The sequence below is a fragment of the Chiloscyllium plagiosum genome, unplaced genomic scaffold (genome assembly GCF_037043375.1).
Source record: "Chiloscyllium plagiosum isolate Xiang-an unplaced genomic scaffold, Cpla_swu_hap1 HiC_scaffold_11, whole genome shotgun sequence".
In the NCBI taxonomy this organism is placed as follows: domain Eukaryota; kingdom Metazoa; phylum Chordata; class Chondrichthyes; order Orectolobiformes; family Hemiscylliidae; genus Chiloscyllium; species Chiloscyllium plagiosum.
Window position 1 is genome coordinate 56,058,285 of NW_028270149.1, and position 14,708 is coordinate 56,072,992.

Below are 14,708 nucleotides of genomic sequence, written 5' to 3' on the forward strand. Positions count from 1 at the left end.
CCAAACTCATCTGGTAGAGAAATTGAATTGGGTATAACGTACCTAATCCTAATAGCTATTCAATGAGCCCTGATGTATTTTGCATAGACCTTAGCTATGAAAGCCTCTGGGTGCACAACCTGCCAACATTCACTGTCTAATTTAACAACTTGTAAAATAGCTATTTAAATGAGGTACTAAAGGCTGCTTTTATCTGCAGAATGGTATCATAGTGGAAGAGGAAAAAAAACTGTGAAATGTTGCAGAAACATTTTTACACCTAAGTCACTGTTAATTCTTCATTCATTAGAACTTTTGCATTCACCATTTTGGGTAAAGTAAATTGACTTGCCGTTTTGGGAGTATTGTAATGTGACATGAGATTAGAATGCATTTTTCCAGACTTGTTTAGAAATGAATTTACTGTGACTTGTACAATTCAGAATTTAAGGCAAGACTGTGATTGGCAAATATCTGACAGTGAAACCATGCACTTAAAATCTGTATATGTCTGTAAATTGATTTCTGTCCACGATTGGAGTTAGTTGATAAAAAAAAATAGCAAGGCTTCTTTCTAAATTCCATTCAGACATGAATTTAAGCATAGAAGAACTTTGGTATGCAATACAAAATATTGGCTGCACAAATACGTTTGAAGCAGTCTTGGACATTTCTTGGAAGTTTTCATCTTTGTATTTTAATATTTGCTGTGGCTATTAAATAAATTTGTTGTTAATTTCTAGTGAGTGAAAAGTAAATCATTTTAAGTAAAGACATAATCATACGAATATAGCGATCCAGTTCTAATTCCTGGTATTATAATGTAAATTTATGATGTGATGGCACAGATGTTATTTTTTTAATGCATTAATAGATCCTTTTCCCAGTAGCTGCAGTAATTAAGGAGCAATACAATACAATAGGTTGGAATTTGCTTTACATTTGTATAATAGTATATGCCATTACTCAATTGTAACAGTTCTGGCAAATAACCAAATCAGAGTTTTACTACACTTTGAATTGCTAGAAATTTTGCACTGTTCTGCTGATACTTTTTCACAGTCTGAGAAAAGCTTACTTACTTAATTCTGACCATCACTGTATTGAATGTTAATGGCAAATTTCCTGAATTTGAACCCATTTCCTCATACAGCACCATACATTAACAATCTTGATTTAGTGTTACTGTGACATATGGCCTCCACAAAGCTCTACAAATGGATTGTAGGAGTCTGAAAATTATTTTATCTTGTTACTAATTCCTTAATTTCTGATTACCTTTTCTCGCCTGTTTAACAGCCATTTTTATTAGATTACTTAGTGTGGAAACAGGCCCTTCGGCCAAATAAGTCCACACCGACCCGCCGAAGCGCAACCCACCCTACATTTACCCCTTTCACCTAACACTACGGGCAATTTAGCATGGCCAATTCACCTGACCTGCACATCTTTGGACTGTGGGAGGAAACCGGAGCACCCGGAGGAAACCCACGCAGACACGGGGAGAATGTGCAAACTCCACACAGTCAGTCGCCTGAGTGGGGAATTGAACCCAGGTCTCTGGTGCTGTGAAGCAGCACTGCTAACCACTGTGCCGCCCACAAATAGTTGTATTAATATTTGAAGGCAGATTTTGGGATTTCTAACATATTATGCATGATTCAGAGAGGCAGTGTATAATGGCTCAGGTCAATGCTTTATGCAGAGCTTGCCAAAGAAAAACAGTTATTTTTTAGACAGGAGAGAGAATTTTTTGGCATTTTAAATATACACTTTATGTGGGAAGACCAAAATGTAAACAGAAGATAACAAAGTAAACTGCATATTAATCTTCTATCCACTAGAGATGCTGAAGTGGCAACAAATCAATGCAGTTCACTTTGGACATTCCAGTGTTCCACATTACCTCATGCCTGACTTCTTAATGCCTTCAGAACGGAGTTCTCCTTTGCCTGCAGCTGTTGCCTTTATCTCTTCAAGCTTTTATTGCTCTGTTTTGTTTGAAAGTAAGATTATCCTCTCCACTTCTTTGATATTTTAGGCGGTTTCAATGGTTAGCTGTAGCAAAAGAGCTACTGGCTCAGCTGTTTTGACTAATACTGATTAATCTTTCCCCAATCCTTGCCTCAGACTCACCAGCTGAATGGAGTTATCCTGAGGAGCTTTTGCAGTGAATGCCTATGATGTTGTAGTGATTACTGAGGCTTGGTTGAGAGAGGGATGAGACTACCAGTTTCAGGATTTAGATGTTTCAGGCAAGATAGAGAAGGATGTCAAAGAGGTGGGGGAGATGCATTACTAATGGGGAAAAAAGCAAAGCCATACTGTGGAGGACTCCTTGAAGGGCTCATCCAGCGAAGCTATCGGGTAGAGCTCGGGAATAGGGCGAGTGCAATCACTTTGAGATTAGATTACATTACAGTGTGGAAACAGGCCCTTCGGCCCAACAAGTCCACACCGACCCGCCGAAGCGAAACCCACCCATACCCCTATATTTACCCCTTACCTAACACTATGGGCAATTTTAGCATGGCCAATTCACCTGACCCTGCACATCTTTTGGACTGTGGGAGGAAACCGGAGCACCCGGAGGAAACCCACGCAGACACGGGGAGAACGTGCAAACTCCACACAGTCAGTCGCCTGAGGCGGGAATTGAACCCGGGTCTCAGGCGCTGTGAGGCAGCAGTGCTAACCACTGTGCCACCGTGCCGCCAAGATGTATTGCAGGCCTCACAAAGGCCAAGGTGAGATAGAGGAACACATACACTAACAGATTATGGAAGAATATAAAACAAAAAGAGTTGTTGTGTTGGGTGATTTTAACATCCCCTACGTTGATTGGGTCTCCTTTAGTGCCCGGGGCTCAGGAGGAAGTTTGTTGTGTGTTCAGGAGGGTTTCTTGAAGCAATATATAAACAGTCCAACCAGGGGAGGGACCATACTAGACCTGGTATTATGAAATGAGTCCCAGTCCCAGCATAACCTCATCACCTTAGGGGATCTCCCATCCACTGCCTCCAATCTCATAGTCCCACAACCCCACACCGCCCGTTTCTACCACCTGCCCAAAATCCACAAACCTGACTGCCCCGGCCGACCCATTGTCTCAGCCTGCTCCTGCCCCACCAAACTCATCTCTGCATACCTCGACACGGTCCTGTCCTCCTTAGTCCAAAAACTCCCCACCTACGTTCTGGACACCACCCACGCCCTCCACCTCCTCCATGATTTTCGCTTCCCCGGTCCCAACGCCTTATCTTCACCATGGACATCCAGTCCCTGTACACCTCCATCCCCCATCACGAAGGACTCAAAGCCCTCTGCTTCTTCCTTTCCCGCCGTACCAACCAGTACCCTTCCACTGACACCCTCCTGACTGAACTGGTCCTCACCCTGAACAACTTCTCTTTCAAATCCTCCCACTTCCTCCAAACCAAAGGAGTAGCCATGGGCACCCGCATGGCCCCCAGCTATGCCTGCCTCTTTGTAGGATATGTGGGACAGTCCATCTTCTGCAGCTACAGTGGCACGACCCCCCCCCCCTTTTCCTCCGCTACATCGATGACTGTATTGGCGCTGCCTCGTGCTCCCACAAGGAGGTTAAACAGTTCATCCACTTTACCAACACCTTCAACCTCAGATTCACCTGGACCGTCTCAGACTCCTCCCTTCCCTTCTTAGACCTTTCCATTTCTATCTCAGGCGACCGAATCAACACGGACATTTACTATAAACCGACCGACTCCCACAGCTACCTAGACTACACCTCCTCCCACCCTGCCCCCTGTAAAAACGCCATCCCATATTTCCAATTCCTTCGTCTCCGCCGCATCTGCTCCCAGGAGGACCAGTTCCAATACCGTACAACCCAGATGGCCTCCTTCTTCAAAGATCGCAATTTCTCCCAGACGTGATCGATGATGCCCTCAACCGCATCTCCTCCACTTCCCGCTCCTCCGCCCTTGAGCCCCGCCCCTCCAATCGCCACCAAGACACAACCCCACTGGTCCTCACCTACCACTCCACCAACCTCCATATACACAGTGTCATCCGTCGTCATTTCCGCCACCTCCAAACTGACCCCACCACCAGGCATATATTTCCCTCCCCTCCCCTATCAGCGTTCCGAAAAGACCACTCCCTCCGTGACTCCCTCGTCAGGTCCACACCCTCCACCAACCCAACCTCCACTCCCAGCACCTTCCCCTGCAACTGAAAGAAATGCAAAACTTGTGCCCACACCTCTCCCCATACTTCCCTCCAAGGCCCCAAGGGATCCTTCCATATCCGCCACAAATTCACCTGTACCTCCACACACATCATTTACTGCATCCGCTGCACCCGTTGTGGCCTCCTCTATATCGGGGAGACAGGCGGCCTACTTGCAGAATGTTTCAGAGAACACCTCTGGGACACCCGGACCAACCAACCCAACCACCCCGTGGCTCAACACTTCAACTCCCCCTCCCACTCCACCAAGGACATGAAGTTCCGTGGACTCCTCCATCACCAGACCATAGCAACATGATGGTTGGAGGAAGAGCGCCTCATCTTCCGCCTAGGAACCCTCCAACCACAAGGGATGAACTCAGATTTCTCCAGTTTCCTCATTTCCCCTCCCCCAAATCCCTCCTCCCTACCTTTTATCTTAGCCTGCTGGACACACTTTCCTCATTCCTGAAGAAGGGCTCATGCCCGAAATGCCAATTCTCCTGCTCCTTGGATGCTGCCTGACCTGCTGTGCTTTTCCAGCAACACATTTTCAGCTCTGATCTCCAGCATCTTCAGTCCTCACTTTCCCCTCTGAAATGAGTCCTAGCCAGTTGATTGAAGTTTTAGTGAGGCATCATTTTGGGAACTGTGACCATACTTCCATAAGTTTTAAGTTACTGTGGATAAGGATGAGTGGTTTTCTGATGAAGGTATTAAATTGAGGGAAGGCTAACCATGACAATATTAGGCAAGTACTAGGGAATGTAGATTGTTTGAGGGTAAATCCATGTGTCATGTGAGAAGCCTTTGAAGGCCAGTTAATGAGAAATCAGATTCAATATGTATGTTTGAAAATGAATGATAGGCAAGATTAGGGAAACGTGGATGATGACAAATTGTGAACCTCGTCAAAAAGGAAAAGGGGTAGTCCTAATCCTACTGAATGGCAGAGCAGGCTCCAGGGCCCAAACTCCTGATTCTATTTCTTATGGTTATATAAAATTTTAGGCAACTATAGTTTATGTAATCTATCAACTTAAATTTTGCATTTGGAGTCTAGGTGTCATTCTGCGAAATCTTTGCAGTACTTCTGGTGCTAAAATACTCTTCTGGTGTTTGTTGAAAACTGCTTATGGTATTCCTAATATATTTAACCAGCACTTTTTTTTTTGAAGACTCCCATCTCCCGCTTTGTATTTTAGTCCTCTAGATTTAAAAGAAAAAGCTAACATTCCATTAGGTGTTATGATTATTTTCAGAGCATGTTCAATACATTTTTGATGGAAATTCCATTGCTTCCAGCCTTTCACTATATTGAAAAACTGTTCTATTATTCTTAAGTTTAAAGTGGCACAATTTTGCTCATTCGCTTAATATATTAAAATCTCTTGATAATTATATGCTTCTGCCTTATTGCCATCAATCTTTGTACCTTATGATACTTGGAGATGTGGCTTTTTGTTCTCATATAACTGTTAAAAATGATAGGAATCAGTTGAGGTCCTAACATCACTGTGAGACATCACTAGTCACATCTTGTCAGTTATCTGTACTGTTCTGTCTTTTGTCAATCAGCCAATTTCTTAGGCCAGCATAATTTCTTTTTAATTTCATGAACTTCAGCAGAACTCACTGTGAAATAATAACACCTTCATAAAATGCCTCCTGGAAACCAAGGAGGCATTTTGTTCTAAAGCTGATATTCACCAGCTTTATAACAACCTTTTTTAAAGTAAATTTGATCAGAGTCAGCAGACTTGATCTCTGCTAGCTGACTTTGCTCAGGGATAATTTTCAAAACATTCATCCAATAATTTTAATTGCAGCTTTTCATTTCTTTATGTCCAATATCGTATTTCAAAGGTCTGCATTACCATTACAATTAGTGTCCACACAGTATTGTAGAAAACCATCCTGAATATAGGAAATTTTACTAGTGTTCGGATTGGCGACCAATGTTTAAGGAATTTTAAAAATTGCTCTGCTTTCACTATATATATGTTTTGTCTTGCATTTAAATATTCTACTACTTCAAGCTACTACCTAGAACTGACACACAATTCTCATGATCAATCTTGTCCATTTTTAAAATTTCATTAATTAAATCTCCACTGTCTGCTTACCTCTTATATTCCTGATGAAGAGCTTATGCTTGAAATGTCAACTCTCCTGCTCCTTGGATGCTGCATGATCGGCTGTGTTTTTCCAGCGCCACACTTTTTGACTCTGATCTCCAGCATCTGCAGTCCTGACGTTCTCCTAGTTGATTATAACCTTAGTGCGAAGCCTCTTCCAAGGATGTCCAGCTTGAAGAAGTTGTCCTGCTCCCTCTACAAGGATCTCAGTGAGTCTCTTTCTCACTGTACCCATCAGACCGTCTCCTGTGCCATGAAGTTCTTCAGCCACGTCCTGAAGCAGACCCGCTACTACAGCCACATCTCCTTCCTCAGGGCCTGCCTATGGAACTAACTGATCCCACATGGACTCCAGACTACTATCAGTGGATGGAGAAACTCTGGAGATGATGTTATCTGCTGAAAGTATCTTTGCATTTCCTCGCTCATTCCTTCCTTGCCAAGGTGGTTATCAGTATGAAGACAGTCACACGTTTAACTATACTAAATTGTGTTTGCCTATTTTGACATTCTTTGAATTCTTGAAGTCTATTACTATGTTCACTGTTTATGACATTATCAAGTTTTATACAATCCATAAACTTCTAAATTGTATTGCCTAAACAATTCATTCAATTATAAACAACAATCAGTTGTCTTAAAATCAAAACTTCGGGAACCCTATTCAAGTTACTCAAAAATTATTTTCCTTTAACAAATTGATACTTAGCTAATGTGAAAGCTGTCAGGAAAAGTATTTCAAAAGTCTGGAACAGCAAAAAAACAACAATGTTTCCTGTGCTTTAGCAATTGAAGAGGCAGTTTCAATTCAGATTAAAATCTCAAATATTCATGGGAAACAAATGTTGAATATTTTAAAATATGATTTCCAAATGAAACTTCCCAAATAAAACAGTCGGAATTACAGTGGCAATTTTGGGAGAGATCAACATTCTTTGAATTTGCAATATGAAGGGGGCCGATGAAATCTTAACAATAATTAACAGAACTGAATCAGTTCAGCCTCAAGTTCTAATGTTCTTGAAAATCAAAATGCACTCTTCTTTTTGTGAACACTCTGCATTAAAGGCATAGGAACAATACTCTCTTCTGGCTACAGCATGAACACTGACCCAACTTTTTTTTTAATCAAGTATTGTAGAATTTGAAACAAAATAGGGGCTTAAGGCACTCAATCAATTTGTTTTAAGGTTATGAAAGTTTGATAATTTTAAAAAAGACCTAATGCTGTACAATTTCAATGCAAAAAAAAAAAATTTGGCCCATTACATAGCCCACAAAACACATTGAATTGAGATCCTAATTCAAACAAGGCAAGCCAGTTACTCAAAAGGATTTTCTGAACCAGGATTTTAACAAACCAACATTTTTTAAACATCAAACACTCTCAGCATGGCATAATTTACATTGAAACTTTTCTTTTTCAGTGCAAGTATTAGTACAACCTTAATTTGAGCGCTTCTTGTTTTTATTTTTTTTGCATCCTCTCACTGAAATTACACTTACAAAAAGAGAAAGCCCTCACAGCGGACCACATGGCACCACAGTCCAAACCAAGGACGTAAATCTCAATTAAACACAGAGAATGCGTACCCCTGTTTCTCAGCGCAATGGGAACTTGAACATCAAATTAACCCCAAGGACTCAAACCCAATTAAACCCATCCAGGGGACTCAAACCTCAATACAGCGCCGAGGACTTGAACCACTGTCAGCGCGCTTGCGAAACTATGTCTCTCAACTAAACTAATTACCGTTCGAGGAGTCCGTAAAATAGACAGCAATCAAGCGAGGGGACCGTCTGACACACAAGAATGTAGAGAGGGACCAAGGTTTAAATCTTACCTTATGACCCTGTCCGTATCGAAACACCGATGTTCCAGGTGACCGCTGACACTGTCCGATCGTAGCTATTTGTTTGGGTTCTGCTGACTACGCCAATATTGTCATCCCTTTCCCACTTCAGTTGAAGCAAAATGCTCAGAGATGTAGTATAGTTTTACCTCCATCTTTATTCCGGGCCCTGGAGGAAGAGAGATCGATCACCCATGTGCACAGAGACATGAGTTCACGGTCTTCTCTCAAACAGCAGTTTCTTAATGAATTATATAGTCACTTACAGGAAGGAGCATCCAAATAAGGCAACACACCTATTGATTGGGTGACTGTTACAATCAGCGAATGTCAATAGTGGAGATTAAGCCATCTGCTGTTACACAATGACTGTTCTTAACCTTGTTAACTGGCTTCATGTAATGAATAATTTTTCACCTTGTTAACTGACTTTACATACTGAATGCTGCTTCATCTTGTTAAATGGCTTGACATAATGAATTCCTTTTCATCTTGTTAAACTACCAGCCTTGCCTCCAACACCTCATTGTTCACTGCAAGTTCTTATCTAATCACAGTCATACTAGTTGAACCTTTTGTTTCACAAAACTCAAAACTTACCTCTTTCCCTACCTGCTCAGACCCTGTACACATTCTCAGGAGACGTTGGGCAAGCTAGGACATTTTTTTCTTTAGAGCATAGAAGACTGAGGTGGGACCTAATAAAGATGTATAAAATCATGAGAGTCATGCATAGGGTGAATGCACTCAATCTTTTTACCAGGGTTGGAAAGTTGAGCACTAGAGGGCATCAGTTTAGTGTGAGAGAGGAAAGAATAAAAGGGAACCTGAGGGGCACCTTTTTTTACACAGGGTGGTATGCATATGGAAAGAACTGCCAGCAGAAGTGGTTGAGATGGGTACATTAACAACATTTAAAAGGCATTTGGACAAATGCATCGATAGGAAAGGATTAGAAGGATATGGGGCCAAGTGCAAGTAAATGGGGTTAGTGTGGATGGTCAGCATGGACCAATTTGGGCCAAAAGGCCTGTCTCCGTGCTCTATGACTCTGACTCTAATACACAATCTCTGATTGCTGTACTGTCTTTGCTTTTGTTTTTGAAAATTAATTACTTGGTTTGAAGTAGTCAACACCACCCTATTTAACATTTCTGACAGAATCCTCCTCCTAGCCCAGGTCAAGTGAAGCCTATCTCAACGATGCAGTTCTCCTTGTTCATTTAATGCTTCCTGTGTGCCTAATTGTGCCCAGTTGTGTGTGGCTCAGGAAATTATATCCTTTTGAGGTCCTTTTAAATTTTGTTCCTAGCACTTTCCAAATAGGAATTCTTGCTTACTCTATACTATATTGTTGGTTAGAATATTGGACCACAATTAGTGGATCCTCCATCTCCCATTTCAACACCCTCTCAAATTAGATCAAGTTGATCCTCGTTCTGGAAGCAGGTAAACAATTTACCATTTGGAACTCCCAATCCTGTTTATAAGTGACTCATTTACTTATCACATTATATCATATTCTGCTTCTCTCTTCAACACAACCCACTTTTCAACATCCTCTTCTCTTCTTCACTCATGGGATATGAACATCGCTGGCTAGCCAGCATTTATTGTCCACCCTAATTGCCCTTGAGAAGGTAGTGGTGAGCTGCTGTTTTGAGCCATTGTATGCAATTTGGTGCAGGCAGACCCATGATGCTATTGGGGTGGATCTCCAGGATTTTGATCCAGTGACAGTGAAGAAGTGGCAATACATTTCCAAGTAAGGATGGTGAATGGCTTGGAGAAATTTACAGGTGGTGGTGTGCCTGTGTATCTGCTGGTTTTGTTCTTCTAGATGGAAGTCGTTGTGGATTTGGAAGATGCTGTCTAAGAATCTTTGGCAAATTTCTGCAAAGCATTTTGTAGGTGGTACACACTGTTGCTACTCTGCTTTCTTCCTCGGATGCTGGCAGATCTGCTGAGTTTCACCAGCAATTTCAGCTATGAGAATAGATTAGACAGGGTAAGATTCTTTTCCTTGGAATTGAGAGGCAGAGAAGAGGCTTAAAAGAAGTAGAAAAAAAATGAGGGACGTAGAATGGGCAGAAGGATCTGTTTTCCCCCAGTGGATGGATTAATTACCAGCCTGCCAGAGCTTTAAGGTAATCGGTAGAAGAATTCAAGGAGATATGAAAACAAAATCACCACAAGTCTGGAATTCACAGTCCAGTCTGATGGTTGAGGCAGAAATTCTCAACTCATTTAAAGGATCTGCAGCTGAAGCACTGTAACCTGCAGGGCCACAGACCAAGGTGCAAGGAATTGGGATTAGATTGGGTATGCTCCAATGTAATGGACTCAAAGGCCTCTTTCTGTGCTGGAACTTTTCTGTAGTCTTGTCACTGTTTTCTAGAGGATCTCTCTGGCTGATTGGAGTGTCTTCAAGGGATGTGGCCTTGAAAATCATACATTCTCAAGAGTCATGACTTGAGTGTATGGACCAGGCCAGAGCCCCTCAAAATATTTTAAGAAGGTGGCCTGGACTCTAACATTTTCTTATTTTAAAGGCAGACCTAAAGTGGGTGCCCAGGTGTGATGCAGCTGGTCAAACCACTTGACTTTAAGCAAAACAGAATTCATTTAAACATTATGGTTGAAATATGAACAAAAGAATGTAGAATACCTTAACTATTCAAAAACTCAACCAACTCGATACTGCAACTTAACTAAAGAGCTGTTCCAGTTCCCACAATATCTCATAAGCACATCCCTTGGCAGAAAGTAATATGAACACAGGTTCTTACTGGCTAGAGGAAGAACTTCCAAAGAGATTTCAGAGAGAAAGCCAGCCAGGAAACATCTGCTGAAACTTGGAACCTTTTTGCACTGCAGCAGCTTCTGACTGTTGCATCTAGAAGAAGCTATAAAAAAAATCTGAACTGGGAGAATTGACCACTCCCCTGCTGTTGTTAAACTGGGTTTCCTGCCCAGACATTTTGGTGTCTTTGCCTTTATGATTTCTCTCCAAGAAAAACAAGGACAAAAATAACCTTGTTAAAGTGACAGCATCATCACATGAGACAACCTTCCACAACAAATCTTTGCTGACTATGTCTGATAAACCAATACCTTTCCACATAACAATTAGTCCTATATTAATTGCTTCTAGTCATTTCCCACCACTGAAGACAGACTAATAAGTCTATAATTATTTGCCCTATCTCTCACTCCCCTTTTGAATAGTGGTACAACATTTGTTGACTTGCAATCCTCTGATATCTTGTCTGTGTGTAGTGAGGATTGGAAAATGATCCTCAGAGCTTTAGCTATTCTGACCTGCTTTATTTAACAGCCTATCATCCAATTCATTCAGCCCTGGTGATTTTACAACCTTCAAGGCATGCAGTCAGCTCAGTACTTCCCTTCTCATTATCCTTGTTTCATCTAAGATTTCACACTCCTGCTTTAATTAGAATGCATGTATCATCCTTCCCTGTGAAGATTGAGACCAAAATACACATTAAGAATCCGGCCCACGTTTTCTGTATTCACACACAAGTGCATCTCTGATAGACTCAATCTTTTTCCTTAGTCACTCTCTTGTTCTTAATGTACTAATAAAACCTTTTTGGTCTTTCCTTAATTTTACTGACCAATTTATTTCGTATCCTTCCCAATTTCTTTTGTCACTTCATCCCTGTACTTCTTAAAATCCTTGAAGCTCCCTAAAGTATTACTCCTTTTGAGATTGCCATAAGCTCTATTTTTCTATATTATCTTAACATATAAGACCACAAGAAATAGAAACAGGAATAGGCCAACCCCACAAGCCTGCTCCACAATTGAATAAGACCTTGGCTGAGGCAACATTTCCCATGTCCACTTCCTTACTTTTTCTCTGTCATCCTTGATGCCCCTATTGATCAAGAATCTATTTATCTCCGCCTTAAATATACAGAAGGACTTTGTCCCTACGGCTCTGAAGCAAGGAATTCCAAAGACATACTGCCATCTGAGAGAAGAAATTATTCCTTATATCAGATTTAAATTGATTTCCCTTTATTCTGAGATTATGCCCTTTGGTCTTACTTTCCCATGCCGGTAAAATCTCACTTTTAAATACCGCCCACAGATTTTCCTTGAAATATCTGTGACTAACTCACCTTTGGCAGATCACCTCTGTTTTGTAAAGTTTGTCTTTCTCCAACTTTCATGCATGTTCTATCTTTTCCCCTTTTTCATATCAATGCTAAATCTATAACTATTATGATCATTATCTTGAGAAAGTTCACCCACTTCCAGTTGATCTATCTGTCTTCAGGTCCTATTATAAAATCTAGTATCATGCCCTCTCTGGTTGGGCTTGTTACAGGAGAAAGTAGTGAAGTACACAGTCTGTTTTCTAAAAGCTATTTCCCTCGGTAGATATGACTTTACATTACTTCTGACAAAACCCAAAGGTAAGCAAAAGTATCTGCCTAAATGCATGTGATTTATTCTCTCATGCTGGAAATAAAATAAGGCCTTTCTAGTTCAAGTCTTTATTAAAATCGCTATGCTTTCCCTGCAGGTGTACTTCCAGTACTGCATGAACATGAACTGACCAATGGCACATGTGGCCCTGAATTCCTCTAAACCATTTGACATAACTTATCGGAAAACCATGACCGTTAGTTTCCCAATAACCAGCCTTGTTAAAGGTTCAAATTGTGCAGTCAGTAGAGCATGCTGGTCCTCATGCCCCAAAGTCAGAATCCAATTTCTTGGCTTTTTTTAATATCTCTAGAGTAAAGGAGACATGAAAACACTTGATTACTTTCTAAATAATTCAGAATCTGATGAAAAACTGATAATGTTATGGATTAGTAATCTCCAGGCCCAGGCTAATAGTTTGGTGATATGAGTTCAAATATCACCAGGGTGGCACGGTGGCTCAGTGGTTAGCACTGCTGCCTCACAGCGCCAAGAACCCAGGTTCGATTCCAGCCTCTAGCAATTGTCCATGTGGAGTTTGCACATTCTCCCCTTGTCAGTGTGGGTTTCCTCTGGGTGCTCCAATTTCCTCCCACAATCCAAAGATGTGCAGGTCAGGTGAATTGGCCATGTTAAATCCCGCATACTGTTAGATGCATTAGTCAGAGGGAAATGGGCCTGGATGGGCTACTCTTCGGAGAATCAGTGTGGACTTGTTGGGCTGAAGGGCCTGTTTACACTGTAGGCAATCTAATCTAATCTAATATCACCCTGGCCACTTGGTGGGGTTTAAGTTCAGCTGAGAAGTCTGGAATACAAACTAGTCTTATTAATACTGACACTGATAACTATTACAGGTTGTTGCAAAGATTCATCTGGTTTATTCCCATCCTTTAGGGAAGCAAATCTGTCCACACCAGTTTGATCTACATGTGACTTCAGAGGCACAGCTGTGTGGTTCTTAAATTGCACTACAAAGATAATTCGTTAAAAGAATAAACGCTGGCCTTCTCAGCCAAGCCCACATTCATGAAGAAAAAAAATGTTATTTTTAATTGCAGTGACATTTATAATTTGATTTAAGGTTATTAAAGAACATGAATTTCAAATAACTGTGTCAAGACTGAATCTAAGTTGTGATGATTGTTCACTTTTCTTTAAATAAAGCACTTGGGTGGTCTGCAAGGTAAACCATTGGTCATATCACAAATGAAAAATGTGATTTGTCATCAGCTTCCAGTAATATAGATGGATTAAAGGGCTCTTATGGTGCAGTGTTAGCATCCCTGCCTCTCGCCAGGACACTGGGGTTCAAGTCCAACGTGTTCCAAAGGCATGTAACAACATCTGAACAGATTGGGTAGTAGGATCAATTATCTGTCAAATTATGACAGTTGAAGGTAAACAAAGTAAAAATGTCCAGTAAGTGACTTATTTTTGAGAACACAAATGCCCAATCAATTGCTTATCTAACTTTGAAACTAACTTTTTTTTCTTGCTAAAGGGAGCTAGTTGATGTCTGAAGTTTCAACCTCACGTGGTCATATAGTTCTGTGTATAACCTCTGACAATTTTAACTCATGAGCTTTTATTTTGTTTAGATCTTCCACCACCTGCTATGCGAGAAAGGCCTCCAGGATGCAAGACTGTCTTTGTTGGTGGTCTACCAGAGAATGCCTCTGAAGAGATAGTCTCTGAAGTTTTTGGACAATGTGGTGAAATCATAGCGATTCGTAAAAGCAAGAAAAATTTTTGCCATATTCGGTTTTCAGATGAATTCATGATAGACAAAGCTGTCTATTTGTCGGGTAATTTTTGATCTGTCCTTAACAATGTTGTTTCTTTTCAAATAGCATATTTATCAAATGCTTCACTTTAAATGATCATGATAATTGCTCAAGACCATGAATATCCTCTTTTATGATGGAATTTTAAGTACAAATATTGCTAAGGCTTGATTTTGAACATCAAATAATTGATTAACTAAAACCTTTTGGAGAGGTTTTAGTTTATTGAGATTTTTTTCTAAAATGCTAATAAACAGATAGCGAGACCCAGCATGAAATTG

At 40.9% G+C, this 14,708-nt stretch overlaps 1 protein-coding gene across 4 annotated transcripts in view; it reads left to right on the forward strand.

Annotated features, from left to right (window-relative positions):
• Positions 1 to 14,708, forward strand: part of LOC122557199 (ecto-NOX disulfide-thiol exchanger 2) — a 223,516-nt gene that overhangs the window by 160,502 nt on the left and 48,306 nt on the right. For all 4 annotated transcript variants that reach the window (XM_043704632.2, XM_087992083.1, XM_043704634.2 and 1 more), the window contains one exon: positions 14,242 to 14,448. In XM_043704632.2, coding sequence (XP_043560567.2) covers positions 14,242 to 14,448 — 207 coding nt within the window. The remainder of the gene's footprint in view (positions 1 to 14,241; positions 14,449 to 14,708) is intronic.